The sequence below is a fragment of the Sinohyriopsis cumingii genome, unplaced genomic scaffold, assembly GCF_028554795.1.
Source record: "Sinohyriopsis cumingii isolate HCF-2022 unplaced genomic scaffold, ASM2855479v2 utg001292l, whole genome shotgun sequence".
NCBI lineage: Eukaryota > Metazoa > Mollusca > Bivalvia > Unionida > Unionidae > Sinohyriopsis > Sinohyriopsis cumingii.
The window spans coordinates 146,568-162,384 of NW_028315979.1; the positions used below are offsets into that span (position 1 = coordinate 146,568).

Below are 15,817 nucleotides of genomic sequence, written 5' to 3' on the forward strand. Positions count from 1 at the left end.
CTTTGTATTCAAATATCACACCCTTTCCTACCCTCTCCGCATGGTAACGCATTTGTCAAAACAGAATCAGTTACAAATAATGTGTCCTCCTGCTTTTGCTGTTACTTTAAGAATTAAAAAAAATTAAATGTGAATGTAATTAGGATACAGTCGACTTTCCATTATTATTATTATTATTATTGAAGATGGCATTTATCAATCGTGGATCTTTTTATATATTACTATTATTATTGACGATGATACATATATAAAATCTACGTTGTATCAAACAACAACGATAAGAAAACAAAGATATATACCGAGAAGAAGAAACAAAAACACATAATTTATCCTGCCACAGGCCTTTGGGAACGTATTGCTAAGATATAAATTAAAACGAATGTAAATATGCCCATGCGCAAAAGTTGTGCTTGTTATTTGATCTACAACTTTTCTGTTAGACTGAAGCTATCGACTTTTCAGGACACACGGTACTAATGATATGGAAAAATGGGAACCATCCTGGAATCCGGGAAATGGGTGAACATAAAATAGAGTATATATGGGTTTGGCTGACCAGGTTTGGTTAATAATATAAGTTGTGTTTAATGAAAAAGAATCTTTTTGAATCGTATGCTAGTTGCAAGTGAGAAAAAAAAATAGAGACATTGATTTATCGACTCCTTGATGCGAAACTGAAAGCATGTTTCAAACACATGCAGGTCCAGAAAATTCCGCAGCTCGTATCCTTTCCTCAATACAGAAGCTGACATCTAGCTTTCATCTATACTAATAGGTTTGATCATGAGCACTCAAAAATTTTAAGTTATTGAAATTTTAACATCATGGTGTTTGCATAGGTTTACTATGAGAACTGAATTAGGACTCGCGGTTCAATGCGAGAACACTGCCATAGTTTGTTCCTGCTGAGTGAACAATCATGTTGTATATGGCAAACCGCTGGCGCTATACATGCAAATGTTACTCGCTCTTGAGTTTTGATTAAACAAAATCCAGACAACCTACTAGAAGATAATTTAAGCAAATGATCTCTGTAATGCCTGTAAATAAATCCTCTCCTTTACCGCAAAAGCATTTTCCATAACGCAAAAATCAAAATTTCCATTTGGTGTAATCGAACTACCTGGTTAGGTGGCAAATATTGTTTATTGCACAGGGAAGAGTATTCCCAAGTTCTCTCTTCGAATCCTTATGATTTACATTTACATTTGTATTTTCAGTTGGCTCTGTCTAGGTAGCATATTATAGCCTCACAAACGTGAACAACTGCTATCTTATATACGTGCATAACAGAAATAATGCAAATTGTTTTCTACGTTAATGTCTCTGTCGCACTTCTAGTCAATTCGATTACGATTATGCAAGTTCTATTTTGAGCAATGGAGGACTCGATTGCGCGTAATATGGGTCTAAATTTCGCGCATTTTACTTATCATATAATTGAAAATGTCTTCCGATTGATCTCAGAGTTTGCATAATCAAGCAAATATATTGAGAAGAATTTCCCCGTTTTGACCCCAATGGCCTGCTATAGATGTATTTGCTGACCTGAATATAAGACACGTCTGTCTCGTTGCTGTGTGAATAGAGCTTAATACTGTTCCCCATATACTTTAGTTTCAACTTAACGATTAAATATTCTACAGGTCATACAATTTGCTTTTGTAGTTAATCATATTTTACAAGAGAAACAGACCAACAGAGCTTTGAAAAAAAACGTCATCAGATTCTTCTTTCTGGGAACTGACGTAGTTTCGTTTTAGGTAAGTTACCGTGCAAATGTTGTCGATTCACCGCCATATAAATATTAGGGTACACAGAAATGAACATGCATCTTTGTCGGTGAAGGAAGATACAGCACGAAAAAATGAAGGGGATTTATACAATTTTATAAAGAAAAGGCACACAAGTAAAAGTTACCTCGTTGTCAGCCCGGCTGGTTATATCCCAATCTGTTCCACTGTTGTGCTAACTAGGTAATATATCAGACTGCCGAGCTCGGTTGTCTCCCGCTTTGATGTCTGCACAGAACAAGCCGGGCCTTATCATTTGTAAGGGTGCAAGGGACAATTTGTATGCACAAATTTAATGTTGCATACACCTGCCTAATACAAAAATTCATAACAAATAAAATACATGAGTGATGTCAAAAAGATCCATATTTTTGGATAGGTATGATAAAGCAACACATAAGATTATCATTCACTTGATCTGAGAAGTCAGTGGGAATTCATATAATAAAACATTATTCACCCCACCCCCAAAAGTTATACATGCAATTTTCATGTCCGAAGGCCATTTTTGAGAACATGTGATGCTCACAGTGCAAACACAAGCCCTTTCCGTGAGTGGTCATTTTGAAAAACGATGAGTACATAATAGCTTGATGCCATACAAAATAGTTGTCATCCAGGTAGTTTTTGAGATATACTACTGTATGCCATGAACCGACAGTCTACTGCTCTGCTATAAGTGGCTAGCTCCGCTTCCTAGCCGACTATTTGTATTTCACTGGCTACATACTGTGCATTGACTACATAAGGTGAACATTCCTCACATCAGTTTCAAGAATAACGCAAGCCGAAAAGACCATATATATATATATATATATATATATATATATATATATATATATATATATATATATATATATATATATATATATATATATATATATAATAAAGACAGAAATCGAGAATTGTAAATATACACCAGACAGAACGGAAAAGTGCTATCCCTGGATTCCTATAGAAGAATGCTTGATAACAGAAGGCAGAATTAATATTTTAGTACAAATAATATTATCATACAGGTTAGAGAATTTTTAGTTCGTACTCTACGGAATCGAACCCAGGTCCGCGGGTAAACGGCACCCATCGCCTTGCCTGCACACTCGAGTCCATATTCCCTCACGACTAAGACCACATCACCAACAAATGTTGTTACTCAGTTGGTGTTATATGCATATGTGGTAGTTTTCTGGGAAGATAATGAATTCTTTGGTTTGTAGATGGTGGAATGAAGAGCCATTCTGAATATAATTGGAGCAATCGTCCGCATGAAGAAGGGTTTTAAATTCCTTCTCGAAGTTCGGAATCTTAATTCCTTCTATATTTTCATTATTTGCAATGTTTTTATTTAGTGCTTCAAGCGACATCACATATAGGAGCATTTACAGTGGACATCCCCCGTCTCACCGATCTCTCCACAGGAATATCTCCCGTCAGCGCCCCATTAACGGTAACTCTCTTGGCCCTGCATTCTTCAGTACTGATAACATTTTTTTGTCTGCTCCTCCTTTCGAGGGAAACTGTCCTTACGTTTATTTCCACTTTATTTTCTTGATCCCCTTTAGGGGAGAGCTTTTGCATGACACGGGCAACATGCTCGTCTGCTGTCCATTGTAACTTAATGAATCCTGAGACTTCCCTCTCAGTTGGGGTACACGGTGTCGATCGCGTCCTTTTTCTTTTTATTTGTGTTTTGGAGGTCGAGGTCTGTGGCTCCCCCATTTTCTTTGCCCCTTTCTTTTTTTCTTTTTTTTTCTCTCTGTTTTTGGATGGGACCCACACCCATCCCTTCTGAGAGATTTTCCGTTTTGTGTGCGTTGTTAACCCCTTCGCTTTCGTTTACAGTGTTTCATGAAGCGAAACTGGGTCCCACAATTTCGTAGCGCTCGGGTGACCTAGTGATAGAGCTTCCGCCTCGGATGCAGGAGGTCGCGGGTTCGAACCCCGGCCAGGTCATACCAAAGACTTTTAAAAATGGTAATAACAACTGCCTCGCTTGGCACTCAGCATTAAGAGGTTAGTGTTAGGACTGGTCGGCCTGGTGTCAGGATAATGTGACTGGGTGGGATGTGTTCTCTACTAATATTCTTTCTTCTTCATTTCCTGCTTTTGTAGTTTTCTAGCCTTCTTAGTTGTTTCTTTTTTTCTGCAGAGTTATTTTGTTCGTAGTTCTGCCAGTTGCTGTAGTCTGAGCTAGGGGGTTGATCCCCCACCACAGCTTCTATTTGGGCTTCTGGGATTTCTTGTTGATGTTCCAGATTATGCTGTGTATTACCGGTTTCGTCCACCGGTTCTGAAACCTTTCGTAGTTATTTTCTATGTTTTTGTCAGATTTAAGGACTTATGACGCATAGGTCTTTATTGCTTGGAATTAGTACATTCTCTGGGTAAATGTCCTACTTTCCCACATCTGTTGCAGGTTCTACTATACTGGCACCCATTGTACCATGTTTGTACAATGAACCCCATGACATATAGGAATGGGGGCAATTTTTGGCGCCCCCATCACTCATGTGGAGGATACGAACTCCAGTGAGTACAGAAGGATAGCCCCAGAATGTTGCCCTTTTGTCCCTCATGAGTTTAATTCCATACTTTTCTCCAGCTTAAAGTTCATTTTGGACGTATGGATCTCAAGGGGGAGACCTGAACAATGTACTTCAGCGTATCTCTCTTCTAAAATCCTTGTAATGGGTGGCGGGGCCCCAATTTTGATTTCCCCACCCCAATTTCCATTGAGTATCCATTCGCGAAAATGTAAATATATCCCTCTACCACTATTTTGTAGCCCTTTGATGCCATTTACCCTAGGCCCTTTGGCTATCATGTACTGCAGTACCTCAGCCCGTCTAGGCCGATCCATCTCCGGAATTTCTGAGAGCTCAAGGACCTGTGATCCTTCCTCTATATAGGTACGGGTGGTACACAACAATCACAACAATTCAAATTTAAATAAAAGAAATAAAATTTTACAAAATGTAATTAAAGTCAAATTAGTATAGAAAATAAATAACTTGCACAGATTTCCAGAATTATCCTAGAATAATAAAAAAGAAAAAATGTATCTGGCAATCACTGAATGCCTCTGTGTATATTCCGTGTGTAAACTATGTTCACTCCGAGCGCTGTGCACGTCCAATTACAATAACGGGCACTTACAGAAATAACAGTAGCCCCTTCCCAGCACAAAGAGCTGGTTAGAAGTTGGAAGTGACACCCTGTGTTTCTAAATTTGTTTGGTATATGTATCCTTGTCCGCCCGGTCGTGTTTGGAATGTTTGGGTACATAAATAAGAAAATAATTCCCTAACCCTTCCCTGCTACAAACGTAGGATAGTACTCTCCTTTCTTTTGACCTTGAATCTAAGACCTGGTTTCCTCTCCCTTTCCCTATAGTGATGTTGAATGAGATAGTACCTTTGCCAAAGTCAAGAGAATTTGTCCTTGTGTGGTGTAAGTTATGAATGCTTAGTTGTATTGCATCGTTGTTTGTAAGGACAAGCATAATCTAAGTCGTATATAGGCCAATAAATCAGCCCTTCACCCGTCATGATGTTGATTTTAAGGTCATGTCGTCCAACAGTCTCAAGACATATTTGTTGGGGTGGGGGTGATTTATCGGACTAAGTCTTAACATCTGCGTTGTTTCCCCATTATTCCTGTATTTAAAAAAAAAAGATTTTTGGAAAATTATATTTTAAGCCAAAATGTAGAATATAATTTTAAAAAATGAAGTGTTTATATGCATTTTCCTTGTTCCATGAGTGCGTGTGAGAGTGCTTTTTATAATTAATGTATTATGCCTTAACATAGATGTATGTCAGATTTTTTCTTAGAGAGTTTAGGATATGTTGTCTCAGTCTAGTGTTCGAGGCAATGTCGACAATAATTCTTCAGTTTTGGAGTATTTTTAATCTCACATCTCTGATACTTTAATGTAAGGCTTAACATGAAAAAAAAATTATTTGTTTTTCTGAGATCTGGAGTAAACAAAGTGCATAAATATTTAATTTGTGAATTTAAATAACTTGATAGTTTACATTCAAGTATTATTATTATTATTAGTGTTGTTGTTCTTGTTATTGGTGTTCTTATTGGTGTTGTTATTCAAAGGTACTATTTATTGGTACATTTTATGCAGCGATACGAACCCCCCTGTGGTCCAAAATGTAAGTGCAACTTGTACTCTAACAGCAACATTAACCTCATTATCAAATGACATGTCCATCAAAAATATAAGAACTTGATGAAGACTTTGTATGATGGATGGATGGATTGATTGTGATCCTACTCATGAGCAAAGCACTACTATATTCTATTATCAATTAATAGCTCTGAAAATAAACAGTAAATTCTTTTTCTAATTATGACATCATCGTCACAATCACTACACAAGTTTGCGATGTTCTTTACACGCTAATTGAATATACCTTGAGCTTTGCCTTGACGCCTGTTTGAGGGTCAGATTTAGCAGATGAGATCAAAATTAGCGAGGCTACCAATTAGGAAATGATGCCGATAGGGTATTGTAATCGAACATGTAAAGCACGCTAATGTATACCTTACTGTGTAACGATAGGAAATGACAGGTGTTTGCTCATGGAAGTTTCTCAACCAATGACACCTTTTGTTCTCACCGACAGAAGTGTCAGAACTTTTAATTCAAAGTAACAATTGGCATGAGCAAAGATCAAACCAACTGTCCCCCTAACTACAGGAAGTGTACATTCACTTATTGATAATGGGTAATCGTATATATAAGGGGAATGGAGATGTCATTCTACTTGCAAAGAAAACAACACAGCATACTGATTGGTAATTCATTGAACTGACAGAAATATGGCGTCTCCAACAACTTCAGATATGTCCTACTGGATAAAATTCTTCAGGGATGCGGACATTCCAGCAGGAGATGCAGCTAATTATGCAGTCATCTTCTCAGATAATAGAATATCTCGTGACATGTTAATGGATCTGAACAAGGATTATTTGAATGATATGGATATCACGATTTTGGGGGATGTTATATCCATACTTAAACATGCAAAATCTGTCTATACGCAGGAGTCCCGTGACAAGGCCCCCAGAAATGTGTCCAGTAAAAACAGTCCAGCCCCTAGGAAAAACACGGTTGCCAGTAGGATTGTGGCGCGCATAATAGGATCTGATCCTGCAGCTTCCCCACTAAATCAGCCACCAGCACCAAAGATCTCCAAGGAACTGTCGGCTAGGTTAGGAATCTCCAAGACAGAAATGAAGACAAGCACAGTTGTCCATCATTCCACTATGCCTAGAACTGAAGTTCCTGTACCCAAAAAGAGAAAGGTACTACCTGAGTATGAGGGTCCTTACAAGATCACAACATCATCAGGAACACCTGCAAAAACTAAAATTATACTGGAACAGAAGAGAAAACAAGATGGAACAAAGACCTCTGTATTTGATCGTCTGAGATTAGAGACCCAAAGTTCTGAGCCCACAATCACAGTAACAGGGTTAAGTAAAGTCTCAATGGCTTCAGCAACATCGGTGTTTAGTCGTCTTGGAAAGACACCTGTCAAGAGAGCAGCAACATCCATAGTGATTCTAGATGATGATGGTGACATTGATGATGAATTTGATGACAAAAAAGATGACAAGCCGTTAGAGTATGCTGGAGTACTAAAAAATGCCACAAGATTGGCAAAAGTAAGTGCTGCTATGAAAGTTCTTACTGAAAAGGAAAAAAAGGAGTTGGAGGAGCCACCAACTTTATTTCGCACGCATGGTATCCTGGCTCCTCATGCTAAAATAGAACCTATAAATGTGAAAGCAAGACTGGGACATAAAGTGGATAATAAACTTGCAGCTGATTCCAGCAGTTCTTCTTTCACTGTAACTTTTAACCAGGAGCAGAAAGGTGAAAAGAGTCGATTAGGACTTCATAAACGCCTTCCTGGGAACACTCCTGACAGTAAAGGCGTGTTTCGTCGACTTGGAAAACAGACTTGATGAAGACAGAATTGCCTTAAGTGTATCTGTGTGAAGAGGACATTAAGACTGCAGAAAATTCTAACTGAGCAGTTCTAAAATTAAAGGCATATTTCATCAACTTGGAAAGCAGACTTTATGAAGACTGAATAACTTGAGGTGATTTTTTCGGTAGAATTTTAAATCTACACTGCCATTAATGACAATGACCTGAAGAATAGAACTCAATAATCTACTTGAGGTTTAACAATGAAGTTTGTAAAATACCTCTTGCTCAATGTTTATAGACATGTATTCTATATAAATCCAGATGTGTATTAAAAACTAAAATTAAATTTGGAAGCATAATGCTGAGTTTATTGATTTTGTTTACATATGACAGAACTATTTATATTTTAAAACCACGGCTGCCAGTTCAAATTGATAAATTTTTTTAAACATAAATTCATTGGATTGAAACTAAATATTGTGAATATTTAAATACAGATTACACACCTTTACAAGTGGAGGACTATGGTACGTATTCTAAATATTCAAAACATTTCGGAATTCGTTTAAATGTCGAACATTGATAAATTTATGACTTTGTACTGATATAACCTCCTCTAAATGATTCCGATTCCTTAAATGTTGCGTCCTTATCAGATAAATCACAAGTATAGGTCACATTTCTTAACTTTCGTGGCCGATACAATTTTCACAGTTCTTATTTCTCTATTAATTCATATGTTAGTGGAGTGTATATCTTCTTCCCTTGGTAACACACTTATGTAAAGTAAATATTTTCAGACTTTCCAGACATCCATCCCAAACATTTTTGGTTGTCATTATAAATTTTCAATATATTAATTGCCAAGCTAAACTAATTTCTTTGACACGCTTTTTCTTATATAAAGAAATTCTTACTCTTCTCTGAAATTTAAGATGAATAGATATACTGTTCAAGGCGATGACCAATTTACAAATGTCATTCATTTTTAATTCACCTCAAGGAATATCTTATATTCATATTTCCCTTTTTAAATTTTATTTCTCTTTGAGGTCCAAATTTATTAAACAAATGATTTATTTTGGTATCTTATGACATAAGTTAATGTTTTAAAACTGGATTGGTTTTAATACTATTTGCCGTCCTATAAATAACATGTTCTTTATATTCTGTATATTCTGTTACTTGTTCTGTCATTTGCATTATATCTTCTACATAAACATTGACTTTTTGCCCAGTAATATAAACTATTGCGCACTGTAATTTTTATCTATAATAAAAGCTTTGAGCAGTAATTTAAATTTTCTTCTCGTGTCTAACAATCCAAACAAATTCATTTAACATTCTGTCATGTACAACTGCCATCCTTCCAATCCAAGAAATGTGTAAGCGCAGGTAAATAGAAGTAATCATGAGTAAAGGGAGAAAACTCTTTTTGTATTGTACATTGAGATTGAGGTATTGTAGATGTACTTTCATAAATATAGCGTCTTCCTGATTTTTAATAAAAAGTACACTTAATTTCACTTCAAATCAACTCAGTACTACAACGTTACTAATCTTGAAAAATCGTGTTATTACTGGTGGTGACAGTTTGTCCTTTGAAAATATTTAATCTTGCTAAATATTCATAACTAATTAGACAAATAAATTCGTACATCTATCGATAATTGTTGCCATGTGTTTAACGTTTTTAAAAGAAAAAAGCAAATTATTTTGTAATGGTATTTGCTAGGTACTTGTTTTACCCCAAACTATTTCCCGAAACACTGGTCTGGATGAGGATGGGGGATCGTTTGAAATATATTTCATTCTGTTCAGAAACTTTATTCATGTAGACTAAGTACAAATACAAATGTTACTCATGTATACAGCAATAACATCATCGGTAGTTATAGCATTCAAACATTTTTGATTCGTTATACATATTCACGGATTATGGACGTTTCGCCCCATGGACGTTTCGGCCCAGGACGTTTCGCCCCACTTCAATGGACATTTCGCCCCACTTCAATGGACATTTCGCCCCACATGGTACATGGACGTTTCGCCCCATGGACGTTTCGGTCCATGGACGTTTCGCCCCACATCATTGGAAATATCGGACATTTATAGAAATTCACAAGCATTACACCATTATCTTCATTTTACTTTAGGGGCCTGCCGTTATGATTTAATTTCATGCCCCATAATCCCATCACTCTCATCCATTTCAATTACATTCAGCGTGCCGTTATATCAGACAATATTTTCCTTTTTTTTTTTTCTTCATTTATGTAATAAGATCTATCGTTAAACTTTTTTTAAATGTTGAACTTTACTCATTTTTTTTCAAGCTCGGGTTAATTAACTTTTTATCTCTTGCCATTTATTGGCATTGTTACTTTGAATTTTGTAAAACTAGCTATAAATCGGGTCCTAATTACTCGACTGAATTGCTGACAGAAACAGTCCAAATTAATGTATTTCATTTCTATAGCCCGATCGTTATACATTACATCTTTTCAAAGCTGTGCACAGAATAGCCCGACATATCGCGAGCAATAAAAAGACAGGAGGAGGGGCGAGGAATGTTAATTGTAATTAACAATAACATATAAAAATGGTTTCAGAGATTTATAAGTAGTAAATGGGGGCACCCTAGCGACAATGGGAATTAGCATTACAAGACCCCTTGGGCAACTCTAGCGACAATGGAAAATTAACATGGAGAAAAATCGTGGGTCAGATTAGCGTCAAGGGAAATTAACATGGAGAAAAATCGTGGGTCACTCTAGCGACAAGGGGAATTTAACATGGAACTATAGTGTGGGTCTGTCTAGGGACAAGGGGAATTGAACATGGGGAATAGAGTTTGGGCTTGTCTAGGGACAATGGGAATTGAACATGGGGAATAGAGTTTGGGTCTGTCTAGAGACAATGGGAATTTAACATGGGGAATAGATCGTGGGACTGTCTAGGGACAATGGGAAGTTTAACATTACGGAAACCCCTGGGGGATATAGCCTCAAGGGAATTTAACATATGGATATTGAACATGGTGGATCTGTATAGCGTCAAGGGGAATTGAACATGGTGGGACTGTCTAGGGACAATGATGGTAGAGGGTCAAACACAACAGAGACAGAAACATACATACACTAGTACAAGCGTGGGATTTATATATAAAGCATTACGAAGACCTGAAATCTTGCTGGGGTGTTCAAAAATTTGCATAATTGTAATGATGCTATAAATAGCTATAATCAAGGAAATGCTCAACGACAAAATGGATGTGACTAAAAGTAACGTTAAAATGACGAAATTGTCCCAGAATTTAAAGGAAAATAAACATATCCCCGAAAATTAAGTTACAATGGTTTAGACTAAAATGGATAAAATTAGTAACTACTTACAATATCAACTTCTGTGACGATCGTGGTTAAACTTCCCATTGTCCCTAGACAGTCCCACGATCTATTCCCCATGTTAAATTCCCATTGTCTCTAGACAGACCCAAACTCTATTCCCCATGTTCTATTCCCATTGTCCCTAGACAAGCCCAAACTCTATTCCCCATGTTCAATTCCCCTTGTCCCTAGACAGACCCACACTATAGTTCCATGTTAAATTCCCCTTGTCGCTAGAGTGACCCACGATTTTTCTCCATGTTAATTTCCCTTGACGCTAATCTGACCCACGATTTTTCTCCATGTTAATTTTCCATTGTCGCTAGAGTTGCCCAAGGGGTCTTGTAATGCTAATTCCCATTGTCGCTAGGGTGCCCCCATTTACTACTTTTATATTTTTGAAATATGAAGCATGTATTTGCATTTTTAAATAAAAACACATCACTAATCAAAATTACATCTCATGACAAGGTATAGGTGTCAAATTATGATGTGCAAAAGTATACTTCTAAACAGCAACTATCTATGATTTCTTTTTTAATGCATGAAGTTACCTGGATGTAATTAAGTCATATTAACACTTGCTGGGAGCAATAGTGAACGCCAGAACATTTGTTTTCTTTATGGCACCAGACAGATACACCCCTACTTATAAAAAAAAAATAAAGTTGTTTTATATGTGTATGTTTTCCCCAAAGGTATGAGATTTGTTTGCTTTATAAAAGATTTCTGAACAAAAAAATTCAAAATTTTGTCGGGGTATTTATGTATTTCCCTAGTGTAATATATAGGGTTGTTAATCCTAGTCCGGTTTTTATTTTAAATTTAGTTTAGAATTTGGGTGAATAAATAGTGTATTATATTTAAACGACAAATAAACCATATTGTTTTGTATGATTGATGATGTGTGTCGTTTCTCGCATTACCATTATACTGAGACAGGCTGTACTCGAGTGAGGGTTCATACTTTATTTAATGTGGGGCGAAACGTCCATGGGCCGAAACGTCCATGGGGCGAAACGTCCATGTACCATGTGGGGCGAAATGTCCATTGAAGTGGGGCGAAATGTCCATTGAAGTGGGGCGAAATGTCTTGGGCCGAAACATCCATGGGGCGAAACGTCCAGGTACCCATATTCACATTTAGGTCTCCCAACCAGACTAACGGAGACATCGGTTTTGTACTGTCCTTCCATACGTCTGGCAATGGATCTAAAAACCTATTAAGGTTTACAAGATCGAACTCGATATTTACATACCTCAGAGTTGGTGCTGGCTATAAAATACTTGTCGCCAAATAAATTGCCAACCTCAATACTTTGTCGCCAATTTTCAACACATGTCGCCATTTTCATAATAGAGTTCTATCCTTTTATCTCAACATCCTTGGGGACCAAGGTAATATTGTCGACGTAACCGGGTGAAAGGAAAATGGAAATTTTGATTAAATGTAGATAACTAGTCGGAAATACACTTGTACATTGATGACTTACGTTTGCATAGTACAGTCCGCAATGTGTTAAACAATGTACATGTATATGAAAAATCCATCGATTCGGGAATTAGATCACAGGTTAGAAAATTCATGTATCAGTCAAATACATATATGATAGTCCTCGTTTGATCTATATCCCATTGTGATCAAACACGTTTCAGAAGAAACTTCACTCAGATATTCATGATCATAGTGGCACGTGGTTGTTTGCATGCTACATGTGCATGTACTTAAATAGGCCTAGATTTTGGTCAGCCAGAGACAAGTACCATGATTCCGAGGCTACCAAAGGAATGGGGCTATTTATGGGGAAATGAAAACGTGAACAAATGAAAAAGTTTAACAAACACTTTTGCGAGATGTCCCACCGTTATTTAACTTCATGATCAGATATATATTCTTTTAAAATATTGGAACTTTAATTTTGGTTTTTACGCCGCCATTCGTAAAGATCTTAAAGATGAACTGTTTTGCTGCAAACAGGAAACTTTCATGACATAACAAATATGTTCAAATCACTATTAAAAATGATACAATGCTTTCATTTCAGTTTGTTGCTGACTTTCTTTGATCAAAGGTCTTTGGCTTGCTTTGATGCAGGTGCATATGTTATTGAAGGCGCCGCTGGAGACCATTTTTGAAGGACCAAACAAATACCAGTTTGTTATCGTTAAGGCAACATCAAAGAAGTGTAGAAACATTGAGACAACGATTTTCGTTTGCTTAGTATATATACAGAACGATTGGTGCTTTAAATATAATCAGTTTTCTTTTAAGTTTCAACAAAGCTAATTTTTCTGGTACGTTTTTCTAAAAGATAAAAATATTGCCGTCGTCTGGCCGATTATTGTTGTTCCTTTTCCTGCCTTCAATATAAAACAGTCATGCTACCCGACTAGCTACAATCGACCACCTCGGTCGATTGTAGCTAGTCGGGTAGCACGACTATTTTGGTTATCTTACAAAATCATAAAATAAACAACACCAACACGTAGAATGTGTGACCGGTTTCGCTTTAATGCTTCATCAGACTGAATTCAAACTGAATTCAATATCATTGCTTACGTCATTAAATATGTTGTTTCTAAGTGATCAATGAAATAAACAATATGACATAAACAAGATGACGTCATAGCTTACATTGTTAACGTAATTATCTTATACTTTAACGAATAATTTACATGGAGATGTGCATACACAACAAAGATTAATGATATCTTAATACATAAAAATATATAAAACTGGATCTTAAAGATACATATATCTCTACTGATAACTATATATAAAATTTATTAATAAATAGAGATAAACAGTTTTAGTTATAATTGTATTATGTATAATGCACACTATTTAGAGGTATAGAAAATAAATATATAGAAAAGATAAAAGAAAAATAATAAAATAGAAAAGAGAAAGAAAAAAAAACAATTAATTAATAAAATAAAACAAAACTATAAAGATAAATATATATATATATATATATATATATATATATATATATATATATATATATATATATATATATATATATATATATAATGTTTTGAACTGTTAAAGAAGTTATCAAACTCAATTTATATAATAAAAAATATGGTGTGCATAACGCTTACTATCAAGTATTTTATAAATAATTAATCATATTATATCGAAAATTTATTTACAAATTCGGTTATCTTACGGCATACAGTAGTACTAAGGTCAGTCATCAGCATAAGCACATTATGATATAACGAGGCCATGCTAGGGTGGTTTGTCAAAATGAACAAAGGATTTGTTATGTAACAAATTGATTCCAGTACAATTTTATGTCCAAGTTTGCAGCTTCCTGTCATGGTGCCTTTGAATTTCTCCACTCTAAACCCAAGACTATATATACAATTTTTAACACCTAAATATGTTGTCGCCCAAAAACTCGCCAGATGATATATTTTGTTGCCAATAAGAAGAAAAATAAGCAATTTGCGATATTGGCGAAGCGCGATCCCTGTACCTTGACTGGATCTCAATACATTATCTAATTATATTGAATGGCCTTGTTTAAAAACATTTTTACACGTTGTTTTTCGTTTTGGTCTCGGACATTTTTGCAAAATCCCTGCAACTAGGAAAAGCTCACTTAAGGCCGACTAATGAAATTTGATAGATATATTAATACATGTGCTAATATATAACGCCATTTTAGAATATATTCAATATTTCATGTATTTTAAATCTTCAGTATCGACATTTCTTTTTCTTTTTAATAACCTTGCATGCAAGATTAAGTTGATAAGCTGATTATATTTTACAAGCCACCACAGCATTTTGTTCCATTTTTAATTTTTGGAAAAGAAATATTGGTTAACTTTACATTCAAAACTGTTGTGCCAAACCAGGTATGATACTTAGATATGAGTAGATTCTAAGACTACGTTTGGTTCTGGCAACTTTAGGGCTGGGATATTTTTTTTTAAAATCAGTCTGTTATGATTCTTAACCAAAAATAACTTCGAGTAGACAAATTAAATTTTGTAACAATGTTTATAATGATATTCATGACTTGAATAGACTTTCAGTTCATGTGAACAATTTTGTTCCGTTTTTAAACAATTTGTCAGTCAACCTGGGGATTTCAATCCCTCCACCCTCCTCCAAACAAAATTATTTTCTCAATTCACTCAAAACCACTTGATGTTGAAAAATGTATTTATTATGCATTTTTTTATGCTTAATAGTTATAGCCCGTTCTACGGCGGAAGTGATACATTTTGAAGACAACTATTTTTTTTTAAAGTATTTAAAAAAAATTAACAAAATTAAAAATATGGATAAGAGAGTTTAAAAGAAAGTTTGAACATAAAAATACAAAAAGTATTTTATACTTTTTTTAATTGGATGCCACAGCGAGTTTCGAACTCGCGACAAATGCATGATGAGCAGCCGGGACACAGATAAATGTGGATGTTTATGTATAAGATAAGGAATACTTCATTAGATTTTCATGTTATTATAGCAGTTTCTTTAATGTTGTAAATGCTCTATGTTGTAAGTTTTGTTGTTTGTCTTTTTTGTTTGTTGTTGTTGTTTTTCTTTTCTTTTTTGTTGTTTTCTTCGTATATAGACGTTTCTTGGACTGATGCAGCCCCCTCCCCACACAAATGGCAACTAACAGAATAGCGCCCCCTCCTCCCCCCGCAACGATATA

The 15,817-nt window shown here is 35.6% G+C and overlaps 2 protein-coding genes across 2 annotated transcripts in view; one reads left to right on the plus strand and one right to left on the minus strand.

The window, feature by feature from the left end:
* The window catches only part of LOC149772671 (uncharacterized), a 50,588-nt gene extending 48,243 nt beyond the window's left edge, over nt 1-2,345 (minus strand). Inside the window, exon 1 of the mRNA XM_089947502.1 lies at nt 1,921-2,345. The gene's annotated coding sequence lies outside the window, so the exon portion shown is untranslated. The remainder of the gene's footprint in view (nt 1-1,920) is intronic.
* A 4,284-nt stretch (nt 2,346-6,629) lies between these two features.
* On the plus strand, nt 6,630-8,077 carry LOC149772673 (uncharacterized protein C19orf47-like). The gene has a single exon (XM_089947508.1). It carries the CDS (start codon nt 6,630-6,632, stop codon nt 7,779-7,781), a length of 1,152 nt encoding a protein of 383 aa, XP_089803634.1. The 3' UTR covers nt 7,782-8,077.
* The last annotated feature ends 7,740 nt before the right edge of the window (nt 8,078-15,817 follow it).